Below are 27,111 nucleotides of genomic sequence, written 5' to 3'. Positions count from 1 at the left end.
GTGGCCTGGACAGCCAAGGGCAGCAGCCCAGCCCCACTAGGGCCTGAGGACGGTTACACGCGTCCCCAGATGAGACAGTGACTGTCATGGTGGCTACACCAGCGACAGGAAACCCAGGTCTGTGGTTCCCGCAGTGCTAGGGGAGAAGGCCAGGAGCTTCTGTGACTTTCACTTCTTTACCAAAAAAATGCTTACATGTGATCTTCGGCTCTGTGAATGCAAACTGGAGCCTGGGGGACTGGGAAGAACAATTAGGCCGGACATGAGTGCAGAAAGCCAAAGGGGGTAGAAACCCAGACAATGGTACCGAAGGCTGGGGTGAGGTGGAGGGGGGAGCGGATATGATAGCAAGGAAGGAGTTTCAATGTGAATGAATACTAATTAGTGACATGGATATTAATGATGACAGTAATTAACAGGGGAAAGGAAGGGCTGTCATTGTCCCAGGGTGACTAATCAATCTTGGCAGGTGATAAATAATGGTGCAGCAAGCTCAGCAGAAAGATAATCCTCTTGCCCGGGGGAGAGCTGTTGCTGATGCTGGAAACCTCTCCGTTTCTAGGCAACCCACAAAAAAAAGGACTGTTTTTCTTTTGAGGGAAAAACAGGTTAGAGTCTCTCCCCCCAACCCCCAACTTGGGATTACAGTTTGTATTTGATTTCTGCTTTGTTCTTCATTTCCTAGGACAAATGTTGAACTTGTATAATTTGGAGGAAGTGGACACACACACACACACACACACACACACACACACACACGGAAACATACTCTCCTTTTCTCTCTAAGAATGTGAATGAAAAGGAGTGTTTTTGATCCAAAGTTTAGTTCATAGATGCCATCTGGGAGAAGGAGTGGGGAAATGCTTAGAAGTCTTGCTTTTGAGGTTGAAATGCAGGGAACTTGCAGGGCCATGTCAGTGGAGGCTAGTCCTGGGATTGGGGACAGCACAGAAAGGGCAGGACAGTCTACTGTGCGGGGTTCATTCACCTTCCAGAGAGCCAGAGAGAAACAAAATGTCTAGGTACTCAGGCCTGTACTGGTGTCACTTCTGAACCCCAGTCAAATTTCTGAGCAATTTTAATCCTGGAAAAAGGGCAATACTCGTTCAACCCCTCTGCTGGGGTTTCCAGTGTTTTCGCTGGGAGTCCATCCCAGGAGAGCTTCTGGCACTCCCTCTCCCTCACGCCATGCCTCAGACCCATGAGAAGACTCGGATATCTAGAAATGCTGCCCTTTTCAGGCTGTTTTCCATCAAACGTTTCATCCTGAGGTGACAAAGCCACCTTCGAAGATCTGAACTGGTTTAAAGTGAGATTTTGGGGTGACAAAGGTAGATTGCACAGAAGTTCAGAACCTCCCAGAAAATTGGGCTCCTCTACCCACACATGAACTGCACTGGCCTAAGAACACTGGTTCTAGGTGCCACATTTAAAGGGAGGCAAACAAAAGCAAATATATTCTGAGAATTGTGAACAAAATGAGGAGGGACCCCAGATCATGTCATCAGAAGAAACAGCTGAGGAATCCAGGCATGTTTCACCTGGAGGGGAGGAAACTCAAGGAGAACATTGATAATACGTTGGACGGACTGTCCAAATAGTTGAAGGATTGTCTCACAGAGTGAGAGGTCTGAGTTCGTTTTTCTGTCATCAGGGGGCAAAACTAAGACCAAAGAGAGGAATTCAGAGAAGGGCAAATTTCTGTTGAGAGAAATCGATGATTTAACTGGGACAGGTTGGCCAACAGGAAATTTGTGAGCTTCCAGGCACTAGGGTTTTTCCAAATGGAAATTACAGCACCTCTTGTCCAGGGTGTCGTGGATGGGGCTTGTGTATTGGCTAGGGTTGGAGTAGATAAGCTTTAAAAGTCCCTTCTGATTCTTAAGATTTTATGTTAGTTAAGGCATTACTAGATGCCAAAACAGATAACCCTCAAATATCCGGGGCTCAACATGACCAAGTTTATTTTTCAATCAGGTCACCCAAATGGGCCTCAATCTTCATGTCTGTTCAGGATCCCAGGCTCCTTCCACACATGGCTCTGCCCTCCCCATGGCCCCTGGAGTTCTCTCCATTCAGCCAGCAGATGGAGATGAATGGTGTGGCGTGTGGAGGGTCACACAGGAGTTTTATGGCCTGAGTCTGGAAATTGCTTATGGCGTTTCCACTCACATTCCATTGTCAGAACTCAGTGCATACCCAGCTGCAGGAGAGTCTAGAAATGTAATCTAGCTGTGGCCCAGGGGATAGAGGAGAGAGATTCTGGTGAACAGATAGAAGTTTCTCCCACAGACACAGGGGCTTATTCATTCCGGATGAGCCCAGGCCAGAGGAAATTAGAGATTTTTTTCAGGAACCTGTGAGGTCATCTGTGTTGGGCAGGCCTCGTCAGTTGAGGATAGTGAGATAAAAGGAGCCTCCTCCCTCAGGAAATGGTCTGGGGCCAGGCGTGATAAGACTTCCTCTAACCTGTCATCAAAATATGTATTCTCAGGAAGGCCCCTCCAGAAGCGCCCTAGGGAAATGTGGATACAAGACCATCCTGAGTCATCAGAAGTGGACTTTGGGGGGGAAATAATGGGACTGTGACCACAGAAGCATACTAATGGATGGAATGGGTTGGTTAGGTTGCAAAAGTGTCAGTATTACCTAGCTCTCCAGGTGTGTGCTAATTGGAATTAGGAGTCTCTTGGGTAACCATGTTTCTTCTGGCACAGAGTTAAACATCCATGAGGTCTTCAGTTGACATTGCTTTATCCTTGCAGGTACTGACATTGTGCAGTGGCTTATGAAGAACCTCTCCATTGAGGACCCAGGTACCTGACCCTTGACCCTGACTTTACCCCCATGATATTAGTGACCAACCCACAACCAAATTGCAAACCAGATTCTCCTGCCCTCCTGAGAACTGGGCTTATACACGTGAATTCCAAGATGTAGAATCCCTCTATTTACAAATAGAATTAATTTATTTTCTCCACTGAATTCCTATCTTTAAATTTAAATCACCCTCGGAGGAAATGAGCAACTATTTAGAATGCCAGAGAGGCCCATACAATAACATGGGAAATGAGATGGACTCTGGTTAGCCATAGCAAATAAAGATAAGTTGTAGCACAGTCGTCACGGAACAGCCTTCTAGAGCCAGCTCTTAAAATTAGATTGCCTGATCCACAATTAAGAGGTTTAATTATTTGCTAAGACTCCTTCTGTTCTCTGCTTCTGCAAGAAGTGAAGGAATGATTTTTTTTTTCAACTTTAATTGTGCAATGCAATTACCTCACCAGGAAAGCAACAGCAAACCCTGGCCAGTAAAACGTTTCCAAATCTGTCCTCCCACCAGCAAATAAGCAGTAAAATTTATTTTCATAGCAGAATTAGAAAATGCAGGGTTCCAGAGTAAAATGAAAATTCTAGATGAGAAAACTTTTCTGAATTTATTATGTACTCCCCATCTTAACTCAGTATTCTTGCTGCCTGAAGGTCATATTTACAGACATCACTAATGTATTCTGATGTTCTTGGGGATTAGACCTATTTGCCTCAAATTGAATGCCCTTCAATTGCTATGCTTTTTAAAGATTTTTTTCAAGTGCCCATTCTAGGTGTCTGACCTTCAGCTGTGATTCCTTGCCGGGGTCAGTATGTCAGCTCGGTCATTCCTATATTTTAATCTGATGCTCCTAATAGACTATTGACTATGAAACAATACAACTTACATAGAGTTCAATTAAACATAGGCGCCAGAAATCTGAGTGCCAGAAAAGCAGGTCATGAACGGAACACTAGCCTTTTTCCCCATCATGATTAATGGCCACTTTCATGAGTAGTGGAAATTCTTAATTCTAGTCAAGTTCTTAATCCTCAGGGGGAAACTATGAATGCTAATCCTTTTAAGGAAAAAAAACCAAATCAACTACCCTACGTGTTTGCCTTACACAGCCTGGACTTCTGATGGTCCACTTGTGAAAACTGGACTGAGTAAGTCTCTACCAGTTCATTTACATGTATGTCGAGTCACCCTTCTTCGTGGTGGTCTCTTCTCTTCCAAGAGCACTGTTTTCTTTGCCCTTCTAAAACAGTCATCCTATTTCTGACAAGTATTTTATCGTTATCATCAGTGGTGATAGTAGCAGCAGTAATGGTATATTCAGAGAACCCTGAACCCCCTAGTGGTAGAACAGGCTTCAGGAATCCACTGGTGCTGGTACGAGAAGCTTCTGTGAAAGGTCCCGAATGATAAGAGTCTTATCTATGACGGTCTATTATACTTTGATGCCCTTGGGAGGACATGAAGGTGTTGGGACCTGTCTGGGCTTCTGAGAAGTAGATGAGCAGGAGAAGTTAAGAACAATTCACCAGCAGAAATGAGGCAAACAAAAGCCCTGGGAAGGTGGGTATCCAACACCTCTTCTTCCTTCCCATCTGCCACATCTCCAAGCGAAAGCCTTTTGAAGAATGAAGTGAGACTTCTAGCTCCTAGATTGGTGACATGAAAGTCCCCTTCTTACTGGATTGTACTCTTCCTTCCCTGGAGAAGGAGCAGTTGCAGGTGATGACACTTCCCTTTTCTGCTGGACCCATGGTTCTTGAAGCATATAGACTTCAAAAGCCAACTGGTCACCACTAAGCAAGTAAAATACAATTCCATTCATTCTGATTCTCCCAGTTACAAGTGTACGCTCCTTCCAGAGGAGAAGAGCAGGTTCTAAATATGCAAAATGGCTGGATTATATACGACCTCTTGAAAGTTGTAGCACAGTCGTCACGGAACAGCCTTCTGGAGCCAGCTCTTAAAATTACATTGCCTGATCCACAACTGAGGTTTCATTATTTGCTAAGACTCTTGAAGAGTTTGCAAATAAAACCAATACAAGTCACTTTGAAAACTTCAGAGCTTATGAAATTAATAATTCCTAGAGTCTCCCTGAGTGTGTCAAATAATTTCTACAGCCAAAAATTAGTTTTTATCAGTTAGAGTACTTTTATATTTGTGCAAGATTATCATGTATGATAGAACCATTTAGATTTCTTTTTTCTTAGCTCTGCTCAGAGTAAATAGAAATTTGTAACCATTTACGTGAATCTATTTATGGCTGGTGCTAAAGTAACAAAACAACGGTTGATTGTGGCAAAAATATAAGTATTTCTATTAGGTTGGCCTCCCTGGGCTACTGCCCACTGCACTGCCTGCCCATCCTCCAATTCTCTAAGATACTGAGCTTTCCCTCTATGTCCGTAAAAGAAGGGTAACACACTCCTCATCGCTGGCGGGACTGTCATGTCCGGAAATGCAGTGTGAGTCCGAAGACTCTATGGGCTGCGTGCTCGTTGCTGGTGGTGACTTAAAAAAAAAGAAAGGATGAAACTAAAAATATGAATCAGGGCTGCCAGCACTTACTGAGCACTTACCCTGCACCAGACTGCTAAGCACTTTATGTGAAGCATCTCATTTAATTAAATACAGGCTTATCCACACCAAAGCCCATGGTCTTAACTGGGAAGGTGGACTTTCTTCTGGAAGCTTTAGGGACATTAACAATGTCAGAGCTGGGACCCAGGGGATCCAGACACATGTGGCCCTCCCCAACCATTGACATCTCCCCCCCCCCGGCCCAGTGCAGCCCTATCGGAAGCTATCAATCAGCCAATCATGCAGTGATCTGGGGGTGATGATAGTTGACTTCCGGTTGCCTTTCTGCTCCCCCCACCCCGCCCCAATTACATTTCAGCTAAGTAGCCCTGCATTCTGACAGCTTCCTAATTACTTCTCTGTCTTCTGCCCTGTCCCTGAAGTTGAAGCAATACACTTGGGAAGCCTCGTGGCTGCCCAGGGCTACGTCTTCCCAATCTCGGACCACGTTCTCACCATGAAGGACGATGGCACCTTTTATCGTTTCCAGGTAGGGATGCAGCTTGTCCTCCTGAAGAAACTTTTCTGCTCATCATTGTCTGATCTCAGATTAGAACTACCTAAAAAACTGACAGTATTTAAGGGAGCAACCCTTAAATACTGTCCCAGCACTGGGACAACCAAGCGAACTTTTGTCTGGGCCATTTGTTGCCCTACCCGCATAGTAGTAAAAATCCCTCATGGAGAACCTACTATTCACTGTGTGCTTTACACATTATCTCCTCAGTTATTCTGAAGAACAAACTTTGGGGGGATTAGTGTCTCCCATTTTACAGTTGGCAAAACTGAGGTACTTGGAGAATTAACAGGGCATTGAGTAAATCCAGGGGACAGCCTTGATTTGAACCTAGGTCAGCCTGGTAGCAGAGTCCTTGATGTTTCTACTATATCATGCTGCCTTCCTGGTGTGAAGTTTCTATTCACTACCTATTAACACTTCCCAGCCATTCCCACTCCTCAGATCCTGTCCCACAGTGAATTGGAGCAGAGGATAAGGGGTTGTGTCAAGATCTAACCTAAGGGTTTAGGAGTGGAGTTCTTCAGACAGGGTCAAAGGATGTCTAAGTCTGCTCAGCTGCCATAACAAAATACCACAGACTGGGTGGCTTAAACAGCAGAAATGTATTTCTCACGGTTCTGGCGGCTGGAAGTCTAAGATTTTCAAGTAAGGTTCAGTTTGTGAGGAGAGCTTTCATCCTGGCTTTCAGATGGTTGATTCTTACTGTGTCCTCACAGGGTGGAGAGAGAGAGAGAGAGGTTGTTAGCTCTCTGGTGTTTCCTCTTATAGGGACACTAATCCTATCTGATCAGGGCCCCACCCTATGATCTCATTTAACCTTAATTACTTCCTTACTTCACATACAGTCACACGGGGGGTTAAGGCTTCATCATAGAAATTTAGGAGGACACCATTCAGTCCTTGGCAAAGGGACAAAGGAACTTGGGGCTTGTGCCCCAGCAAACAGTGCTTGTCTGACTTCTGTATTAGACTTCTATTACCTCGGGATAAGAAGGTTTTGCCCTGTAAACTGTTTCTCGTTTTTGCATTTATTTGGCTTACCTCAGGTTTCATTTCTCAACACCTAGATTAAAATGTTGACTGGCCTCCGCTGCATTAAGAACAGGAGAGAGTTAGGGTGTGGTGTCAGCACGTGGACAGAGCCTGTCATAGGGAGGGGTCCTTACTGGGTGCAGGGGAGGGCTGCCCCTGGGCCCCAGGCAGGGGAGGGCAAGTGCTAGCGTTCTGAGTCCTGACACCTGTGCTCTTTTGCAGGCCCCATACTTCTGGCCTTCAAACTGCTGGGAGCCTGAAAACACTGACTACGGTAAGCACTGAAGCCACGGCCCACACTTAGTGTTACTCCTGGGAATGCAGAAGGCAAATCCTTGCTGTCTGGGCAACCATGGTGCGTGAGGAGGAGGGTCTTTGCCCTGCTTAACCCTTTCTCATATTGTTGACATGTACTAAGGTTCCTGTTCCACATAATGATGAAAGACAGTGCACGCTGAAAGGTGCAGGCATTGGAAGGGAATAGGGGAAGGGAAGAAAAGTTCTATCAAGTGTGGCTAATGCTCATTCTGTGGGGCCATGGAGAACTGTGCTGGGGGCTATTGACCACTCCTTCCTGGGACAGGGTTTCAGGGAGGGCTGGATCAAGGTGCCACCTCCCCCTGTCCATTTCCTTTCTCACAGACTTGTTAAGACTTTTTAATAATTCATTGGTGTTTTTGATAGTCGGACATTAGAGGGAAAGTGTAACAGACCGTGGAAGGGGTATACAAAAGTTACCCTACCTAAGAAAACAGAGTGGGTGAAGCCGGGAGCTGGGTAAGCAGGGAATTACCTCTGTCCAGGCAGGGATCTATTAGTCTCTTGCCATATTCTCTCCGTGAAGACTGTTTAACACATCTACGTGTCAGTCTTCTAAAGTTACATTATCCCAATACTTCAGATAAAGCTGAGGTCCAGAGAGGCGCCCTCCTCATACCTCTCACACTGTATGCTACTCGTCTGGATGCCTGGTCAATTGTAAGCTCCATGAGGGCAGGCTGGTCATTCTCTTATCATCCAGTGCCCAGTGCATGCCTGAGGCATAGTTGGCACTCGGTAAATATTTGCTGAGCGTTCTGACTCTTTATTAAAGGTGATTAACAGACACTCAGTAGACACAGCAGAATTTGAACTCAGATGCTCGTTTCCTTCTGTCCCTCTGCACAGTGCCCTCATCACCGACTCAGCTGCTGGGGGCAGCCCACAGCAGCTCTCCTTGGGACTGGTGCGCGTGATGAGACCTGCACCTTCTCCGTGGGTTCTTTGCAGGATGCTTTTCACAGGAAGGCAGAGCCAGCTGCAGCTGGGTGGTATTCTGGGGAGCCTGTCCCTGAGACCCTGTGATAAGCTATACCCTCCGGATTATACTTCTGAGGGGTGGGAAACCGGCAATTGGGAACAGTCCTGAGGGTAGAATCCTGGCAAGTCATTGCCCTACAAGGCTACAGTTGTTCTGTTTTCAAGTCTGGAGCACAGCCCTGATGCAGAGGACAGGTCCCTGTGACTGTCTCATCAGCTGTGTGCAGGCACCAGTGCGGGTCCCTCTGGAACTGTGCTGTGCCCTAAATGATGTGATAAGTGGGTCCAGCCAGGTTTCTGGCTCAGAACGGGAGCAGCACTTGGCTGCTCATAAAATAAGTGCTTCTGGGGCTGAAATACTGCTCACAAAAGCCCAACTTGGAATTTGAATAATTGTAGCTCAGTTCCATGCAGCAGCCGTGTGCCCTTGTGAATGTGAAAACCAGTATTTTTTCAGGCAATGGAGAGCGTGGGAGGATAGTGGGACCAGAAAACTGAGGCCAAGTAAGATTCAAATATTTACTTGAATATAAACCCACAACCATCAGCCGTCTTACCCTGCATACAGCAGGGCACAATTTCCCTTTCTCTACAGATTTTTGTAATTTTAGTCGTGCAGCAGGAATAGGGATGAAAATAACAATTAACGTCAGGCTCTCCCTAAAGCAAAATTATTTTGAATTCCTGTACCTCCATTTTGGCAAATCGGGTGGAGAACTTAGAGTGCAGGATGCAAATTACTCATCGCCATTTCCAGTTTAGCCAGAAAATCAGAATTTACCAAGAGAGATGTCAGCACAGTGGGCCCATTGTTGACTGGCTCCACTAGCTGTGTGATCTTGGCAAGTTACTTAACCTCTCTGTGCCTTGGAAATCTCATATTAAAACCAGAATAATAATGGTACTTGTCTCTCAGTGTTGTTTTGTTAATTAGAAATGGGTATAAGTTTAGGTGTATGGCATGTAGTAAGGAGTCAATAAAAACCATGGTGGTGGTTGGTATTATTACCTCCAGCGTGATGTTCTATCTTACTTGTTCTGTGGTGGCCTTCTTGCCAGAAAGGATGTGACACCAGAGCTAAGAGTTCAGAATAGGTATGGCTTGGATTGATGAAGAACCAGGAAACTTTCACTCATTCAGCAAACATGTACTGGCCACCCACTCTGTGTCAGTTGCTCTGTCACAGATTTGAGTGAGTTATAGGCTTACCCTCCAAGCATCCCGGGCTGGGAGAGGCAGCGTGATGGGGGCAAGAAGAGGATGGTGAGGAGTCTGATCTGAGTACTCAGAGATCTTATGTTGATGAAGAGTGATTACGAAGGTTGAATAATTTGGAATGGGCAAGTTTATTAAAAGGTCTTCGTAGTCAAGGAGAGACGTTTACAGTAGGTTCAGCAGCTTTAGAGAGCCATTGTGGGTCCCCAGCAATGGGGAATAACCTGCAAAATTCCCTCATCTATGAAATGAGGCTAATAACAGAACTCACTTCATAGGTTATTACGAGGATAAATAAGTGGACGTTTGGAAAGTCCCTAGAACACTGCCTGACGTCCCTACATGTGGTAGCTGCTCTGCTGTTGTGGTGACTTCCCCAGACCTAAAATACTACTTGGCACATAAGAGGCACTCAGATTTTTAAATGGGTGAATGAATGAATCAATGAATGAGTAAATGGGGCAGTGAATGTCATAGTGGAGACATTCCTCTGAACTAGACCTCAATTCTAGTTCCACCTCTACCACTAACTAGTCCGTGGGTAAATCACTTCCCTTCTCTGAGCCTTTAATTTTTCCATCTGTTAATGAGGTGTCTGTACTTGATGGTCACCGAGGTTACTTCCAATGCTAAGAATCCATTGTTCTAAGGAGTAGTTAGAGGGTATGAGGACAACGGAGAAATAAGTGATTTATATGTTCCCTAGTTTAGGAGATTGAGGTTAATTACGATGTCACTAGTAAAGACAGAAAGCTTGGAAAGGGAGTGAGTTTTTTAAGGTCATTGACATAGGATAGGTTCAATACTTTGTAAATGTTTAATTGCACATGTAGCCCATGAATCTATTGACTTTGTAGAGTTTTTAATTGTGTTCCGTTTCTGTCGTGGTAGGATGCTGGTGAGATTGAGATGGCAATGAGATGCCAGCATGAGGGCAAGAAGACAAAGATTTTTCAGTGAGAAATTACACATCCAGGAAAAACCAACATCTGAGCTTAAAGCAAGTCCCCTGGATGCCCTGTTCGAGGACTTGGCTTTGTTGCCAGTGGTCACGTGATTAGTTGGGTGTCAGAGGGAGCGCTGTTGAGGCACTAAGGAAGTGCAGACAGACAAGCCCCAGGGAAGGTCTGTGCCAAGAGAAAGCTTCCCTCAATAGCTACTTGCTGCCTTCCCGGTTATGGTGAACCAACTGCCCAACGTGTGACATTAGCTGTACAAGAAGGGGGCCACCAGCATTTGATCACGTAGCTCGTGGTCATCAGTAGAGGTACCGGCTTTGCCTTCCACGCATGGTACTCTACTTCTCAACTTAGCTGGCCCATTTTGACCCAGATGGGTTGGAAATTTCTTGGGATGATTCTGCTTAAATAAAAACCAAATCTGGGTTACACTTTCCTGAGTTTCACATTTGGCCAATACAAAATACTGTCTGAGGCAGTGTCGTCAAAGCAGCTGCGACCCACGCTGACCTCCACCTCTCCTGGGTCATTGGGACCAGGTCTGCTGGGGCTGGTGACATGCCAGGCTTTCTGCTGCAGGTTGCCCCGATTCCACAGGCTGCCTAGTTGGTGACAAAGGAGGTACCTCGTAATAGAGAAGATACCCCTTTATCTGACACAGTGCAGAGCTGTAGCTGTTTGGTTCATTGGAAAAGTTGGTGAGTTGGTATGAAAAAGTGATACATACATACTTTAATGACCTCAAATTAATGTAAAATGTACAAAGAAACATTCATTCAACAGCCTTTTGAGGTAGGATGAAAGATTCTCTTTGATTATTGTTGCCCATAATTTGAGTTTCTTTCTTAAATAAGCCACACTTAAACCACCCAGTTTTGACATCTTTAAAGTGCATCAAGAATTTTGAAAATATTTTTAAAGCAACTGTATGTTGGCCCCGCTCAGATTTCTACTATTTTTTCACGTTTTTTTCAGTTCTCTCACTTATACCAAATTCATCAGCAATTGTCTTAGCTGACTCTCCTTTCTCAGGTTATTCAAAAGCCATTCAACTGGATCGTCATAGAAACAACAACGCTCTCTCTTTTCACATTAATTTCACCAGTGCGTGTAATACTAAGTGAATGTACATTATTAAAGTAACAAGTATGCCTAACATAAGCAGGTTTGAGAACAAACACAATTGACTCTCACCCACAGACTCGACTGTGTGAGCAGAGGTGTGGGCATACAGAGTAGGCTGCTACCAGAAGGCTCCAGCATATCGTAGGCTGCATCAGGAAATTTTTCAGACCACATGGAGGAGGTCGGTTAACCCAGCAAGGAGTTGACTAGAGTTCCTGGTATAATTAAGTTGTCAAACAGCAGGTCAGCCCTGGTCCTCTCTGACCTTGCCTCCTGGTCATTCTATTGTTCATTCCTACCATTCACCTGTTATCTCCCCTGGCTCGTTCTACTTGGCACTAGAGAAGGAAGGAGATACCGAAGAAGCAGAGGTAGGAGAGGAAGTGATGAAGGCCATGTTTGAGGAAGAATATCCTGGCAACTGAGGGCTAAGAGCCCTTCCTGAGCCTGGGAAGAGACACCTAAATTGTCCTCCCTTTCCACTGTCCACTCATTCCACCTGGCAGGCCAGGCCCTGGTGCCAGGTGCAGGGGTTCGTGCTGAGCAGGACACAGCCTCTGCCCTGCTTGGGGTGAAACAGAGTGAGGAGGATGAAGGGGGTTGTCAGGATTGGAAGATGGGGGCCCTCATCTGACAGATTCCCAGAGGTCAGGTGTCATGGCTTCCACATAGAAACGTATTCTTTTTTTTTTTTTTTTTTTGCGGTACGCGGGCCTCTCACTGTTGTGGCCTCTCCCGTCACGGAGCACAGGCTCCGGACGCACAGGCTCAGCGGCCATGGCTCACGGGTCCAGCCGCTCCGCGGCATGTGGGATCTTCCCGGACCGGGGCACGAACCCGCGTCCCCTGCATCGACAGGCGGACTCTCAACCACTGCACCACCAGGGAAGCCCAGAAACGTATTCTTGACTGCACAGGGTTGAGCACATAGAGGGGAATGGCTGGCTGGCTGGCTGGCTGGCTGGATGGATGGCTGGCTGGCTGGATGGATGGCTGGCTGGATGAGTGGATGAACAACTGGGTGGATGAATTTACGATTCCACCACCCTGCTGGTTTTGTATATGTTGTAATTTCTCTTCTTCCTTCAGCCATCTACCTCTGTAAGAGGACAATGCAGAATAAAGCAAGGCTGGAACTGGCGGATTATGAAGCAGTAAGTACGATTATTTTCCAGGAAAGGTATGGGAGGAGAGTATAAAATACCTTCAGTTCTTTCTCAGCTTGTATTTTTCCCTTTTTCTCTCCCCAACCCTTCAGACAGTGGAAAGACAGTCTCTTCTCTTCTATTTTCCCTCTTTTGTTCTCAGCTCCTCTTACCATCACAATAAATTGCTTCTTTAAATAAAGGAATCTCAAAACTCAGCAATAAAAAAAAAACAACTCAATTAAAAGTTGGCAAAGGACTAGAACAGGCACTTCACCAAAGAGGACATAAGGATGACAAAGGTGTTCAACATCATTAGCCATTAGAGAAATGCAGATTAAATCCATGGTGAGATACTGTTACACACCTATTAAAATGGCTGAAGTTAAAAATACTGGTAATGCCAAGTGCTGGTGAGGATGTGGTGAACAACGGGAGCGCTCCTATATTGCTGGCGGGAGTGCAAAATGGTGCAGCCACTCGGGAAAATGGTTTGGCAGTTCCTCATAAAGTTCAACACACACACACTGTACAGCCAAGTAATCCCACTTTTACATACCTACATACACACCCTAGAGAAATCAGAACTTACGTTCACACAAAAACCTGTACACTCATGTCCATAGCAGATTTATGTGTGATAACCCAAAGCTGAAAACAACTCAGATGCACTTTAACAGGTGAATGACTAAATGGACGATGCTACAGCCATGTAATGGAATACTGCTCTTCAGTGAAAAGGAATAAACTATTAATCTAACCACTTGGATGAGTATCAAAGACATTATGTTGAGGGAAAGAAGCCAATCTCAAAAGATTTCAAACTGTGTGATTCCATTTATGTGACACTTTTGTAAATACAAAACTATCACGAGGGAAAACAGATCAGTGGCTTCCAGGATGCAGCTATAAAGAGATTCCAGGAGGGAGTTTTGGGGGGTGGTGGAACCATTCTGTATTCCGATTGTGGTGGTGGTTACGTGAATATATACATGTGTTAAAATGTATAGTACTATACACGAGAAGAAAAGAACACATTTATTGTATGATAATTTTTTCGTTTAATATATGATCGTTTTTTTTTTAATGGCATCTTCATACCCGATTCACCTGTGCTTGGCAGTAAATGCAAAATCTAAGGACCAAATCCAATCCAGAAGATAAGATGTATGCCGGATGGCAATGTACCCTCCCAGCTTTCCTCCGCCTCCACCTTCTCTACAAGGTGTGATTTCTTACAGAAATTGGAGACCCAGCCACACTCATATCCATTCCCATTTCACAGAGCCAAGGCACAGAGAACTTGAAGATTCACAGATAATGTTTTAAATATTTAAAATTTGGGGTTGCAGACTCTTCCCCCGAAACCACACTTTGTATGGGTCACAGAAAACCTAGGATACTGGCCAACTTTTCTTATACCCTCCAGAGGAGGTGTTGCTGAGCCATGGAATGACTGAAGAGCCGGCAGCTAGGAGGAGGGGCAACGTTAGGGGCAGTGAAGAATCCTCCCCTGGATAATCCATCATGAACAGCTCCTCAGATCCACCCACCTCCCCAATGTCCCTCCCACTTTTGCTGTCTCAGTCTTCCAAACCAAGCGTGAGGCCCCACTCTACCAAACCTTGTCACCCTCGGTTACCTACACCCAAGCCCACCAATGCACTGAGCCACCGTTCCCCTCTCTGCAGCCCAAATGGAATGTGCATGCCATCAGAGAGCAGGACCGGTGCATGGCCCTCCACCCTCTTTGATCCCACTGGCATCACAGGACCTGTGAATGGGCAGTGCAGGTTGCAGTGCAAGAGTTTACTGGGAGTGTGAGGACCTGGCTAAAGTTTGCTTATCCAAGGGAGCCGTGAAACATAAATCTGTTGGAACGTTCTAATTTTCCCCAGCATCCCTAGCATGGCGGTTCTGTGGCTCTGAGCATCTCAGGCACCCAGTCCCTGCCCTATCTGCCCTCGTGCACCAGCAATCACCCCTCTTCTAGAAGACTGCTGTCTGACTCTTTGTGCGCACAGTGCAAAGTGCTTTCACTTTGGCATGACTACGTCACTTCCTGAATATGACCTACAGAAAGAACCCAGACGGCAGGAGCATGTGGCCCCTCCATCCCGTGTCTCCCTTCCCTGTAGTTCCCTTGTTTAAAAAAGCGCCTAAACGGAAACAAGACAGCACCAACTCCTGACATATTTTATTCTGTTTTCTTTTCTCTTACCCTACAATATTCTGCTTTGGTATCTGTAAAGAATATGGTGTTAAGATGTTCTTTCAGGTTGAAGTTCTGTCTAAAAGTGGTTAGATACTAAAAAGACATTTTGTTTTCAAAATTCAGTAATTTTATTAATTTTTTTCTGATTACATCATCCCTTTGTAAAAACAATTCAAACAGCAAAGAAAGGAGAGAAAATAGCCTGCAATCCTTCTCTCCTAAGCTTTTTTCTGTACATACATTTTTTTTTCTAACAAGAAAACTTGAATCACACCACAAACATTATAGTGTAAGCTGCTTCTTTTTCCAGTTGTATACTGTGAGGATGTTGAGAATCTTTCCATATCAGTAATAATCATCTACATTCTCACTTTTCATGGCTGCCTAGTACTCCATGGTATGACTGTGTCATCATTTATGTGACTGCTCCCCAGTTGACTGACATTCAGGCTTTACCAGCTTTGCTTCCTGTGAACAGTGGGAAAATCTAAGGGACAGTTTTTTTGAGGTACTCATACAGCAAGCCTTGGTGATAACTGAGTTCACGTGTGTTGGTCTTCACCTGAAGCTCCTTTCATGTTAATAATCCACTAATGAGGGTAATCAGTTAGTGTTGGCATGAGCTCTATGAAAATACACAGCATAATGTGGGCTCTCGCCTCGCATTCCATCAGGATTAGGCGGGTCATTAGGGAACCTGTCAAACGCCCCCCCCCCCCCCCCCCCCCGCACCGTCCTGTTGTGCTGCTAGGCTACTCTACAGGCTTTGAGAAAAGACTTCTTCCCTCTTCCTCTAAATGTGACCCTGGATGCCTTTTCTTTCTTTTTGTTTTGGGGTTTTCCTTTCATGACCATCACAAACCTAAACACTCCCTTCTTTCCCACTTTTGAGTCTGGACTTTCCAAGTTGTTAATGCCAGGTCCTCTGGGTTCTCCTTTCCTGCCACCTTCCTAGCCCTCTGCTTGCTGGAAGACAAGTCTTGAGACATCCATTCTTGGTTTTGCAATCAGTTGCAAAAACACCCCTCATGCCTTCCCTAAATCCTGCGTGAACAACCACAACCAATTCTCCCTATCTTCAGTGGCCTTTATAAGTGCTGTGTGAGTCGTGTTCTTGTAAAACACACAAGGAAAGAGGAATCGGGAAGCACAGAGACGTCAGACTTAATGGGTGCGTAAATGAATATTAATAGTTCTGCTCCGTACAGCAGGGTCTGGTGCAAAGTCAGATGGGGTTCACATCCAGTGGATTTAAAGTGGGGCCCTACTGTTTTGTTGGGAGTAACCGAAATAGATGGCTGCCTTGTAATAAGCATAGCTGTCGGTGCGCAAACTTACGATGATTAATGCCTTCTTGTTGATTTTCATTTCTCATTAGGAAAACTTAGCAAGACTCCAGAGGGCCTTTGCAAGGAAGTGGGAATTCATCTTTATGCAAGCAGAAGCACAAGTAAAGTAGGTGAACTTAATAGAGACCCTTTGCAAAGAGAGAAACACTCTCTGGAAATCAGAGGTGGTGTGAGAGTGGGGGTTCCTTCCATGGCCAGCCAGCTCTGGTTAGTCACTGTCTCTCTCATGACAGCAACTGAGTAGAAATCAAGTTCAGGATGGATAAGTTGCATCTCTGTCACCCATGGCACTCTAAAACAATTCCCAAAGCGTGTGTTTCAGCAGGCAATGGGGTTCCTCCCAAACGTAGAGCTCTGGTCCTGAGAAGATGTACCTAATTCCCAAGGGGATTTCCAAACCTTCTGTGCTCAGAGACTAGAAACCATCAGACCCACTTTACTTGTCGGTCTGGAGAGTTCGTCTTCATAGGAAAACATACTGGAGTTTTTAGGCAGGCCAACAAGTGGCCCCTCCACCGTATCTCCCAGGGGGAGGGTTTCAGAACTAATCAAAACTAAGGCAGAGAAGTCAGACATCTGGAGTCTGATATGTCAGGTTGTTACTGATGAACTAGTAATAGGACATGATTTTGGACCTGTGACCACAGATCTTTACCCTGGAATGAAACATCCTGGGCAGAGCTGGGTATCTGCAGGGCTGTCCCCGCCTCAGGGAAGAGTCCAGCCCTGTGAGTTTACTGCACGCAGAGAACAGGTGTCCTGAGAACAGGCTGACCCACACAGGGCCCAGAAGGACCGACCTCAGCTTTTTCTAAATTTCTTTTTTTTTTTTAATTTATTTAATTTTGGCTGCGTCGGGTCTTCGCTGCTGCACGCAGGCTTTCTGTAGTTGCGGCGAGCGGGGGCTACTCTTCATTGCGGTGCGCGGGCTTCTCATTGCGGTGGCTTCTCTTGTTGCGGAGCATGGGCTGTAGAGCGCAGGCTCAGTAGTTGTGGCGCATGGGCTTCCTTGCTTCGCGGCATGTGGGATCTTCCTGGTCTAGGGCTCGAACCCTCGTCCCCTGCGTTGGCAGGTGGATTCTTAACCACTGCGCTACCAGGGAAGCCCCAGCTTTCTTCTTTCAAATCTGCCAGTAAATTAAAGTCTACAAGAGACGAAAGGAGGAGGAAGTTGGAGTGTTTTTCCCATATTCTTCCTTCCCAGCGAGTGTAGTGGAAATTTCTTCCTCTCTAAGGAAACAGGAGAAGTGGGTTGTAAATGTCCCTCACCCCACAAACGTGGTCATCAACCAGATCCTTTTGATTCTGGGAAATGGACTTGCTCAGGTGCAGTTCTCTCTTGTCCTTTCTAGCAACGGGCTCTTGTTTAGCTTCAAGTGATAATGGAAGAAATGGGACAGAGGAGGGGTGGGAAAGGGATGCTGAGCTGGGAGGAGGTGAGTACCTTTTCTCTGGGCACCGCTTGCACCTGAGCAGCCCCCGTGGGTCTTCAGAGGACCCCCTGTGCCCTCTCTGGGCAGTGTGGGTGACATTGATCACAGGTACAGTCACTGGGTCCAGTGGGCCTCATGGTGTCATCGCTCTCCCCCTCCCTCTGCAGTCTCTACTCCCCACCCATGAATCCACAGGTCTGCCCACCACCCCGGTTCTCCCAGAAACCCCCGAGGGTGGTGGACACCAGACACTGGATGCTGAGCTGCATCAGGAAGAGCCTTGGCCCCTGAGGAAGGAGAAAGCAGGAGGGTGGGTGACTAGGTGAGAAGGAGGCAAGATTGAGCCAGTGCACTCAGACGCCTCCGGGAAGTGAAGAGGAGGGCTGATCTACACTTTCGGGATCACACGGCATCGAATGTTATAAAAGGAGGGAAAAGTGCCACTTTGTACCTATACAGTATTTCTCGATTCACTTTTTTGATGAACTCTGTGATTACATTATAATTGTGGGCCATTTAAGTACACAGTAACTCTCACAAAAATCACAGTATGACTTTATTTCAGTCAGTCCAATAAACGAAAGTACTCCCAAGAGAGCCAAGAACCAGCAGTTACAAAGCAATTAATCCGAGTTACTTTTTACTTAGAGAGATAATATGAAGTAATACAGGCTTTTTTTTTAAACACTCTTATCTATGCGATCACAACATAAAGAATCTGTCTGTCTGTCTTGCAATTTGTCCGTCCCCCAGCTGAGGCCAGAGGTATTTGCCTTCTGGATCTTGTCACACACGAGGGTTATTACTTTGCTTTTAGGAAGCCAGATGGTTTAAGTGACTTTTAAAACACATAATTGCAGCATTTTGAAGACATTTCTACTGATTCTGAATCTAAAGCAAAATTTCAAGTTTGAGGATGAAACACTACAAGCCTATGGTTATATTCCTTCCCATAATCTGAATATGCAATAGTAGCCACTTTGATGCGGGGCATGTCAACAACTTATGCAGCTCTTAGTAATTCAAATGGACAGCTGCATTCCTGAACCCTCATTAGGCTCACCTTGTTCATTACACATAATTGGTCATTTGCAACCTAGCTGATAACAAGCTCTCTTACCCTGTGTGGGCTTCTTGAGGCTTCCTCGAGGGAACCATACACCCATATTGCACAGCTCTGCAGAGAGCAAGGGCCACGCAGGTGCCAGGAGCCCTGTGCACGCAAAGCTCCTAAAAAAGGGAGAACAGAGCTGACACGTGGGTCATGGAGGAAAAACAGAATTAAAAGCCTCTGATTTCCCCTTTTTCACTCTTTCAGGATTGATCGGAAAAAGGACAAGACAGAGAGGAAAATTTTGGATAGTCAAGAACGAGCCTTTTGGGATGTCCACAGGCCAGTGGTGAGGAAGCTCTGCTTAGTTCTCTAAGTTTTATGTTTTCTCTCTTCCTTCGCTTAAAAGAAAAGACTGTCTTTAGCCACCAGGCGTCTCACTTTTAAGAAAATTGCTAAGCTTTGTGAAATTGGTTTTTGCCATTCATATCATCTCAGTAGATTTTCTGGAATATATGTCAGTTCCACCTTTTAAAAATTATACATCCATGAAAATATGGAATGGGAAATGGGGAGCTGTGGGAATTCCACCTGGGGAACTTTGGGCCCTGAAGTTTCCAGTCCTAAGTTAAGCAATTTCCATTTCTACTGTCATTCAATTCCAACTTCTAGAATATTCTCTTTCAAATGCAACCGTTGTTGTTATGGTGGTTATGTTCTATGAAGTCGCCGAGAGCACTGAATTAGCGGATGCTGAACCATTATCCTGGGAGAGATACAGGGTTAGGTTCTTGCAAGCCTCCAGTCACATTTTCATCAACTGATCAATGCATAACCTTGTTTGAAGTGTGTTTCGGTTTAAAGACACCTTATTTAATGTGTATTGTTGACCACTGGCATTGAACTCGCAGCCAGGAGCGCTATAGCTCACGCCTAGATGGAGCTTATCTAACATGCCTATTTTCTCCATAAAGCACGTCCCAGCCTTCCTGCACTTAGGAATGCTCGACAGCACATCAGCACTGGGCTTGGGCAAAATCACCAACAAAAACACAAAAATGTGTAAAACTGGTGCTGAATAGACTGTGCAAAGGACACTTGTTTGCAGCATGAGATGAAATAAGGCACCTCACCGGGAACACGCGGGTCTGGCAACTCAACATGTTTCCTGCTCTGCGCACGTCCCAAGTGACCATGAAGCCACCACAAGCCCTGACTTGGGGGTTATAAATAAATTTTAGCACGTAGGCAAAATCACAAATACAAAATCCACGAATAATGAGTTTCACGCATTTCTAATTTCGTATTACTAAAATAAGTCTTACATTTTCCTCATGAAATGGAACTAAAACGAATAAGCTATGTCAGCCTTCCTCAAGTCTGATTAAAAGCAAAACCAAAAAAAAAAAAAAAAAATTCCCTATCCTGATAGTGGAGTGGTTTTAGATGGTTAGGTATATGAAAGAACAAAGGCTCTGACTGAAGCCATCCACCAATTTAAATAATAAGTTTACGCTTATAAACTGTACACTGTACTCTCTATTTATCATCCTTAGGTAATATGAGGTAAGCTGTTTTAATTCATATGAGAACTGTGTGGAGGAACACATACTGAAGGTGAAACACCTTTGTAAAAAAAAAAAAGACTGTAAATGGCAAAATGGGGGTAGTCATGTATTATCTGTAATGGAAAAGATAAAGATTGGTTCTGATAGTGTCACTTGAGCCAACTTGGAAAGTATGATGTTCACTTAGTAATTTATATGATGATTTTTTTCTCTCAGCCAGGCTGTGTGAACACAACAGAAATGGATATCAGAAAATGTCGACGTTTGAAGAACCCGCAAAAGGTTAAAAAGGTTCGCTAGTTTAGCTGAATTAAAAATTCTTGGGATCACCCTTCCATTTCCGGTACTGTTCAAATAATAATTTACTATTTGTAGTTCTTCCCCGTTTCATCCTTTGAAACCATATCATTCATTCTACAAATATCTATGGAGTGGCTGCCGTGTGCTTGGCACCGTTCTGGCTGTGGAAATATAGTGGCAAGTCTTAACAAAGCCCACAGCCTGGTAGGCATGAAGCAAGCCAGCAGGCAACGGTGGGAAGTACAGGATGGTTCAGGAAGACCAGGAGGGTGCCCCAGACTGGGGGCTTCCCAAGGGTTTCCATAGCAGGCTCGAGGGTGCAGAGGTCTAAAGGGTAAGTAGCAGTTGGCTCTGGGGAGACAGCAGAGAGGAAGGGAAACATAAGGAACAAAAAGTAGGGCAACACCACAGGCGAAGGCCAGCTTGGTACTTTGACACAAATGCAAGTCTTTTAGTATAGCTAGATCTCCCAAAGTCAAATCACCATCTCACCCAAATGTGAATGAGCCAGTGATCATTTGTGTTTCACTATACTGGAAGGGGCAGTGGCTCTCTCTCCTCTATCAATATATATGTGACATGACATATATATCAGCTTCTTGAATTTACTTATATATTTTGTTCTTCATTGAGATATTGATGCCCACTGTATTATACTTTAATGTTAGTCTTAAAATGTCCCCATTTAGTCTTTAAAGGCCCCCTAATTCTAATATTCCAGAATCTCATGGAGCCCACATGCACCCTGAGCCTTTCTTGATTTTACAGATTTCAGCTATAAATTGCACACCCTTCAGTGTTTTATTTCTTTCCCAGAACAAAGATGGTCTTTACTCTGTCTCTAACAAAAGGAACAGATTACAAAGTAGCTATAGCTGTGGGCAAGTGGAAAATCTGTGTCCAGAAAACTGGTCAGTTTAAAAGGAAAAAATTGGAAACCCTGCCATCTCAAGTTTGTACCAGACAGGCATGTCATCTGCTGACAAACAGAAAATCTAGAGGGGATCTTTATCTTCCTGCATAATCTTCAGGAATTGTTCCTGAACTTTCCTGTGTCTCAGAATCACCTGGGGCATTTGATGAAAGCGCAGGTTCCCGAACCCCACCCATGAAGATTCCGATTCAGGAGGTCTTGGGTAGAACTCGGCAATGTACCTGTTTACCGAGTACCCAAGATAACTCTTTGCAGATGGTCTATGGACTGTATCTGGAGAAACACTGATACACAAGGAGACCATTTAAGCTCAATGAAAGGAAGGATTTTCTAATAGTGGTAACTCAAAGATGGACCAGCTGCCTCAAGAGGCAGAGTTCCCATTATTGGAGAATTTCAAGCAGAGGCCACTCACTTATTGTCAGGATGTCATGGAGGGGATTGGAAGCATCAGATGAGCGCTTGAGCTAGCTGACCCTTCGGACCCCCTTCAACTCTGAGGGTGCATGATTCAATATTCTTGTTTCTTCTCTAGTCAGTGTACGGCGTGACTGAAGAATCCCAGTCGCAAAGCCCAGTGCACGTCCCCAGTCAGCCAATCAGGAAAACTACAAAAGAGGACATCCGGAAACAGGTGAATGAATGTGCTACTGCACTCTAAGGAGGAGATGTGGCCAGCTTGAAAACCTTTTGAATGTCTACCTCTGGAGGCTGAGTGAGCTTTGAGTTCCTGGAGAGCACAGTGGAACCCAGCTGTGGGTGACTTGAACCTTTGGGCACTGTGTGTGAATAATTCACGGAGCCTCGAGAAGACAAATTCTCCACCAAGTTACTCCAGCAGTTACTAGAAAAGGACATAAATGAGTTACCCCAACACCATGGGCTGACTGCCGTAGTCGGGTTTCCCCCAAGATGCTGTGGGAGCTGGAGGCAGGAGGGACTCGTGTCACAGCGTCCTTAAAATTGTATTGCACTTCCAGAGTGAGCCAGCTCAGGACCACCAGCTTTATTGCTCTGATTCAAAACAAAGGTTGACAGATAAAGCAAACCCTACCCACGATGCCATTTCAGCATTATTTGGTTCCATGTTATCTTCCTTCATGATGAGGAGTTAACTGGTCAACCCAGGTCACAGACAATGCCTAATTACATTACTGCTTTCCAGGGGTTCACTGGTAATGAAGTGACTTGACTTTACATTATGCTTTACTGACTTCTAGGGGGTACCCAAAGGCATAAACTGTGAGGTGCCTTCCCTTGACAACTTTATTATTGAGTGGGGAAAAGGAAACAGATGTATGGAAAATAGCTACTCAGTGCCAGTTAAGTACACCAAGCACATAGGCATGAGGTAGGTGTGAAAGCTGGGTAGGAGATCACTGGAGATTAGCCAAACCAGATCCTTATGGTGTGTGTGTTACCTCCATGCTGTTGCTAAGCTTTGTAGAATATATACTATATTTAAGTTTTCATTCACTTCTGGGTAAAGAAGATGTGGCACATATATGCAATGGAATATTACTCAGCCATAAAAAGAAACGAAATTGAGTTATTTGTAATGAGGTGGATGGACCTAGAGTCTGTCATACAGAGTGAAGTAAGTCAGAAAGAAAGAAACAAATGCTGTATGCTAACACATAGATATGGAATCTAAAAAAAAAAATGGTACTGATGAACCTAGTGGCAGGGCAGGAATAAAGTCGTAGACATAGAGAATGGACTTGAGGACACGGGGTGGGGGGAGGGGGAAGCTGGGGCAAAGTGATAGAGTGGCATGGACATATATACACTACCAAATGTAAAATATTTAGCTAGTGGGAAGCAGCAGCATAGCACAGGGAGATCAGCTCAGAGCTTTGTGACCACCTACAGGGGTGGGATAGGGAAGGTGGGAGGGAGGGAGACGCAAGAGGGAAGAGATACGGGGATCTATGTATGCATATGGCTGATTCACTTTATCGTAGAACAGAAACACAGTATTGTGAAGTAATTATACTCCAATAAAGATCTATTTAAGAAAAACAAAAAACTTAAGCTGTAACACAACACAGGAGAATATGTGATGTAGGCTAAATTGTAGGGTGTGTTTCTTAGTGGGGTAGGAATTTCCAAAAGGGCAAAATGGTTGCTGGAGTGTCGAGTTGGAGGACTGGAGAAGTCTGTCCAGAGGAGGTGTTTGGATCTTGGTAGAAATACGGGTTTTGGGTTCCTGGGGTGAAGGGGGGAAATTCCAGTTTGGTCTTAACACTTCTGTTCTGCCTTTCCCCAGATAACATTTTTGAATGCACAGATTGACAGACATCGTTTAAAAATGTCCAAAGTGGCTGAAAGGTATGTTTCCCCTTAATAATATTACTACTTTCTTCTAATTTAACAAAGGAGAAATGTTACAGTGTTATGGCTAACAAGCATGTACCAAGAGGCAGACCACAGTCATTTCTTAAACTGATGGGTGAAAAAACCACAGACCCTGTGTGAGTACAGCTGAGATAGCAGACCTCCCCTGAGTGATGTCAAGAAATGTTCTGTTGCTAAAGCTTTTGAGGGGGGTGGCCGAGGGACCTTGTCAATCAAGGAAGAACGTCCTTAAAAGCTACCTAATGCACTTTTACCTTCAGCCTCTTGATTAATTCAAATGGAATTGCTCCCTTTTCGGCTATAAAATGCCCAGATTCACTTTATAAGGGGAAAGAAATTACGTATGCCCTTTGAGGTGCTGGCGGCGCAAACAGGAGGGGACCGGTCCATCAGGAGGCGTTCCACCTCCACACACCATCAACCAGCCAACTGCATGGACTCAACTGTAAAGAAAATATTTGGGACGTCCAGCCTGGCTTCCGCCAGGGCATTTGTGCTACAATCTGCACCAGGAGCTCGTCGCACCTTTTTCACTCGTGGGAAACTCAATTTTGTCAACGAAACGGTCTGTGTTTGGACTCCCCGTGAAGAGGGGGGACCACCTGGGGAGTCTGTACGGAATAAATCTGAAGCTGAAGGTTTATTCATCCAGATGCTACTGGTAAAGCAATGACCAATATCTGAAAGCTCAAGGGCTTAAGCCGGGTCTTAGTATTTATTGGCTATAACAGTAAAGTGGGTCCTTTAAGCCCACCTCACACAGAGGGCTGGCTGTGTGTTCAACCTGTAAGCCTGTCTCTGCTGGCCCCTGGGTTCATCACATCTTCTTTCTAGATAAATAACAGCAGATTGAGGCAAAGAAAACGCCACACCCAACGCCAAACCGGAATTCACACTTTACCCTCAGGTGGCCAAGGACATCCCTGGATATGGGCTCATCTCTTTAATGGCATCTTGTATCTCTTCCAGGACATTCTGGGCCGAATACTTGTTTGTCGCAGAAGGCTGCGCTGTACATGATAAGATGTTTTGCAGCATCCCTGACTTCTACCCACTAGGTGCCAGAACCCCACCTCACAGTTTATGACAACCAAAAATGTCTCCAGACGTTGCCAAATGTCCCCAGGAGGGGACACACTCGACCCCGTTGAGAATCACTGATATTCCCATTTTCCCCAATGCACGGGCTTGAGAACGTTGCCATGGCTGCAGCTCACAACTAGGCGAGTGTTCTGGGGTTACAAGTTTTAGCCTGGCGGCTGGGGAGCCACTGCACCCCATTATCGTAATGTGGGGCTTCCTGAGTACAGGCTCTCAGGTTGCTTTTTAGATCTCACTGTGGTTGCCTTTGTCCCAGAAGAGTGCTTGTTAGTGAGGTAGCTGGGAGGACCTTGATTCCATTGGTGTCATAGCCTGTGAGGAACTACAAGCTTCTTTCTCTGTGAAAAAGGGACAGCCAGAAATGGCTGTCCTGGGATACTGTGAGGGTCAGAGCTAGCCTTGCAAGGCCACTTTAAAGTTTGCAGTCCTAGGAGAGCATGCACGCGGGAGCGTCTTTCCCTGGGTCTGGCTGCTGGGGTCAGTGGTTTTGAGCGTGATCATCCAGGTGAACGAGGGGGTTAAGAATGGAGATTCCCAAGCCGTAGTGCTAGGGAATTGGATTCAGTGATTCCGAGTAGCTCGAGGAACCTGCAGTTTGAATTCTCTGCGGTGGACTGACCAGGTCTCCGAGGATTTGGGGAAGCCACTGCCCACCACCCACAGTGACCTGAGAGCTCACCTCAAAGGGGACACCCAGCTTGGTCTTATCTTTGGGGTGTAAGGAAAGATCCCAAACCAGTCAGCACGAGGGAGGCCAGCTGTGCAGGTGTGCAAGGCGGGAAAGGAGACAGCCGCGGTGGGGGAGGGGAGCTGGACGCGCCTATTGTTGGTTTGTTTACCACGGGGTACCATCTAATTATGCTTCAGGGGCTGCTCACACTGAAGAGATTATTCATGCCAGCCCTGCGCTCCTCTCTCCGCAGCTCGAAGCTTTCACGAGTCCCCACCCAGCAGAGACTGCGCTTTATTCCCAGCAGCAATAACTGGCAACTTTTCAATGTGACACAAGGGTTTTTCATTAGAGCCACAAGGAAACCCCCAGATAGAGGAGGAGGGAGAGGAGACGGGTGTTAGCAGGAGATAAAGCAGCCTGGAGCCTTGCTCTCTGTCAGCAGCTCTGCAGGGGTGGAGACAGGGAGGTGGCACTGGCAGCTGGCCTTGGGTGCGACTGCTCTGCTCGCCAGAGGTGACAACTGAGCTATCTCAGGTGGGCGCCACTTCCCCTTGACGGATCTGGGTTCCCTGGGCCCGCTCCAGGTGATGGTGGTAATTAGCCAGAGGCCATCAGGCAAAGGACCGCAGCCCCTTGAGAACAGGTGCACATCGTTTTTCACTTAGTTCCCTGAGAACTGAAATTGGGGAGAGGGCAGGAGGGCTGGTGATCATAAAGGTCCAGTTCTAAAAAAGGCAAGAGTCAAGGCTGGGCCAAAGGGTGCAGCCAGACCCAGCTGGGAAGAGAAAAAGGAAACTTTGCAAACGGAAGGAGCAGAACAGAACAATTTAGGGGGTGGGTGCGGAGCCAGTCATCTGGGTGTGGATTCTGCCTCTGCCATTTTCTAACTGTGCGACCTTGGGCAATTTGCTTCACCTCTCTCTGCCTCTGTTCCACCTCTTGAAAGGGGAGAGAGCAGTAGTACTTAACTAATAGGGTTCACGGGGGAATCCACGGCAAGAGCTTGATCCAGTGCTTGACACAGCGCATTCAATGAATGTGAACGATTGTTATTATTTTCCAGTGTGGTGCTTTGGCGAGGAGCGGAATTGCATGAACTAGGTGTGTGGTGTCCAGAGGAGCAGAGGGCAGGCCAAGGAATGAGGCTGGCCCCGCAGATGGCAGCTCTGTGTTAGCGCAATTCTTCCCACCCTCTCTCTTTGCAGTCTCCAGCACAGAGAGCCCCGCAGGCAGCCGAAGGCTGGCCCTGCAGCCTGCAATCTGTGTGTCTCCCCTGGGTGCCTCCTATGGCACCATTAACCCGGCACCTTTGAGGAAGGAGGGGCCCTATGTGAAGAGGTTGGCTCTTCTGCACAGACTTGCTTGGGTCATCCTGATTTCACCTATTTTGTCTCATTGTCCCTATGAGTGGTCAAATGTC

At 45.8% G+C, this 27,111-nt stretch overlaps 1 protein-coding gene across 8 annotated transcripts in view; it reads left to right on the top strand.

The window, feature by feature from the left end:
• Positions 1 to 27,111, top strand: part of RGS6 (regulator of G protein signaling 6) — a 589,735-nt gene that overhangs the window by 467,644 nt on the left and 94,980 nt on the right. For all 8 annotated transcript variants that reach the window (XM_079914441.1, XM_079914443.1, XM_079914442.1 and 5 more), the window contains exons 4-12: positions 2,766 to 2,816; positions 5,797 to 5,903; positions 7,188 to 7,239; positions 12,654 to 12,718; positions 16,303 to 16,379; positions 19,025 to 19,106; positions 20,542 to 20,616; positions 22,095 to 22,193; positions 23,829 to 23,890. In XM_079914441.1, coding sequence (XP_079770567.1) covers positions 2,766 to 2,816; positions 5,797 to 5,903; positions 7,188 to 7,239; positions 12,654 to 12,718; positions 16,303 to 16,379; positions 19,025 to 19,106; positions 20,542 to 20,616; positions 22,095 to 22,193; positions 23,829 to 23,890 — 670 coding nt within the window. The remainder of the gene's footprint in view (positions 1 to 2,765; positions 2,817 to 5,796; positions 5,904 to 7,187; positions 7,240 to 12,653; positions 12,719 to 16,302; positions 16,380 to 19,024; positions 19,107 to 20,541; positions 20,617 to 22,094; positions 22,194 to 23,828; positions 23,891 to 27,111) is intronic.

Source organism: Stenella coeruleoalba (genome assembly GCF_951394435.1).
Source record: "Stenella coeruleoalba genome assembly, chromosome: 2".
Taxonomy (NCBI): Eukaryota; Metazoa; Chordata; class Mammalia; order Artiodactyla; family Delphinidae; genus Stenella; species Stenella coeruleoalba.
The sequence above is the reverse complement of the archived record's forward strand: the minus strand, read 5'-3'. Positions and strand labels throughout refer to the sequence as shown.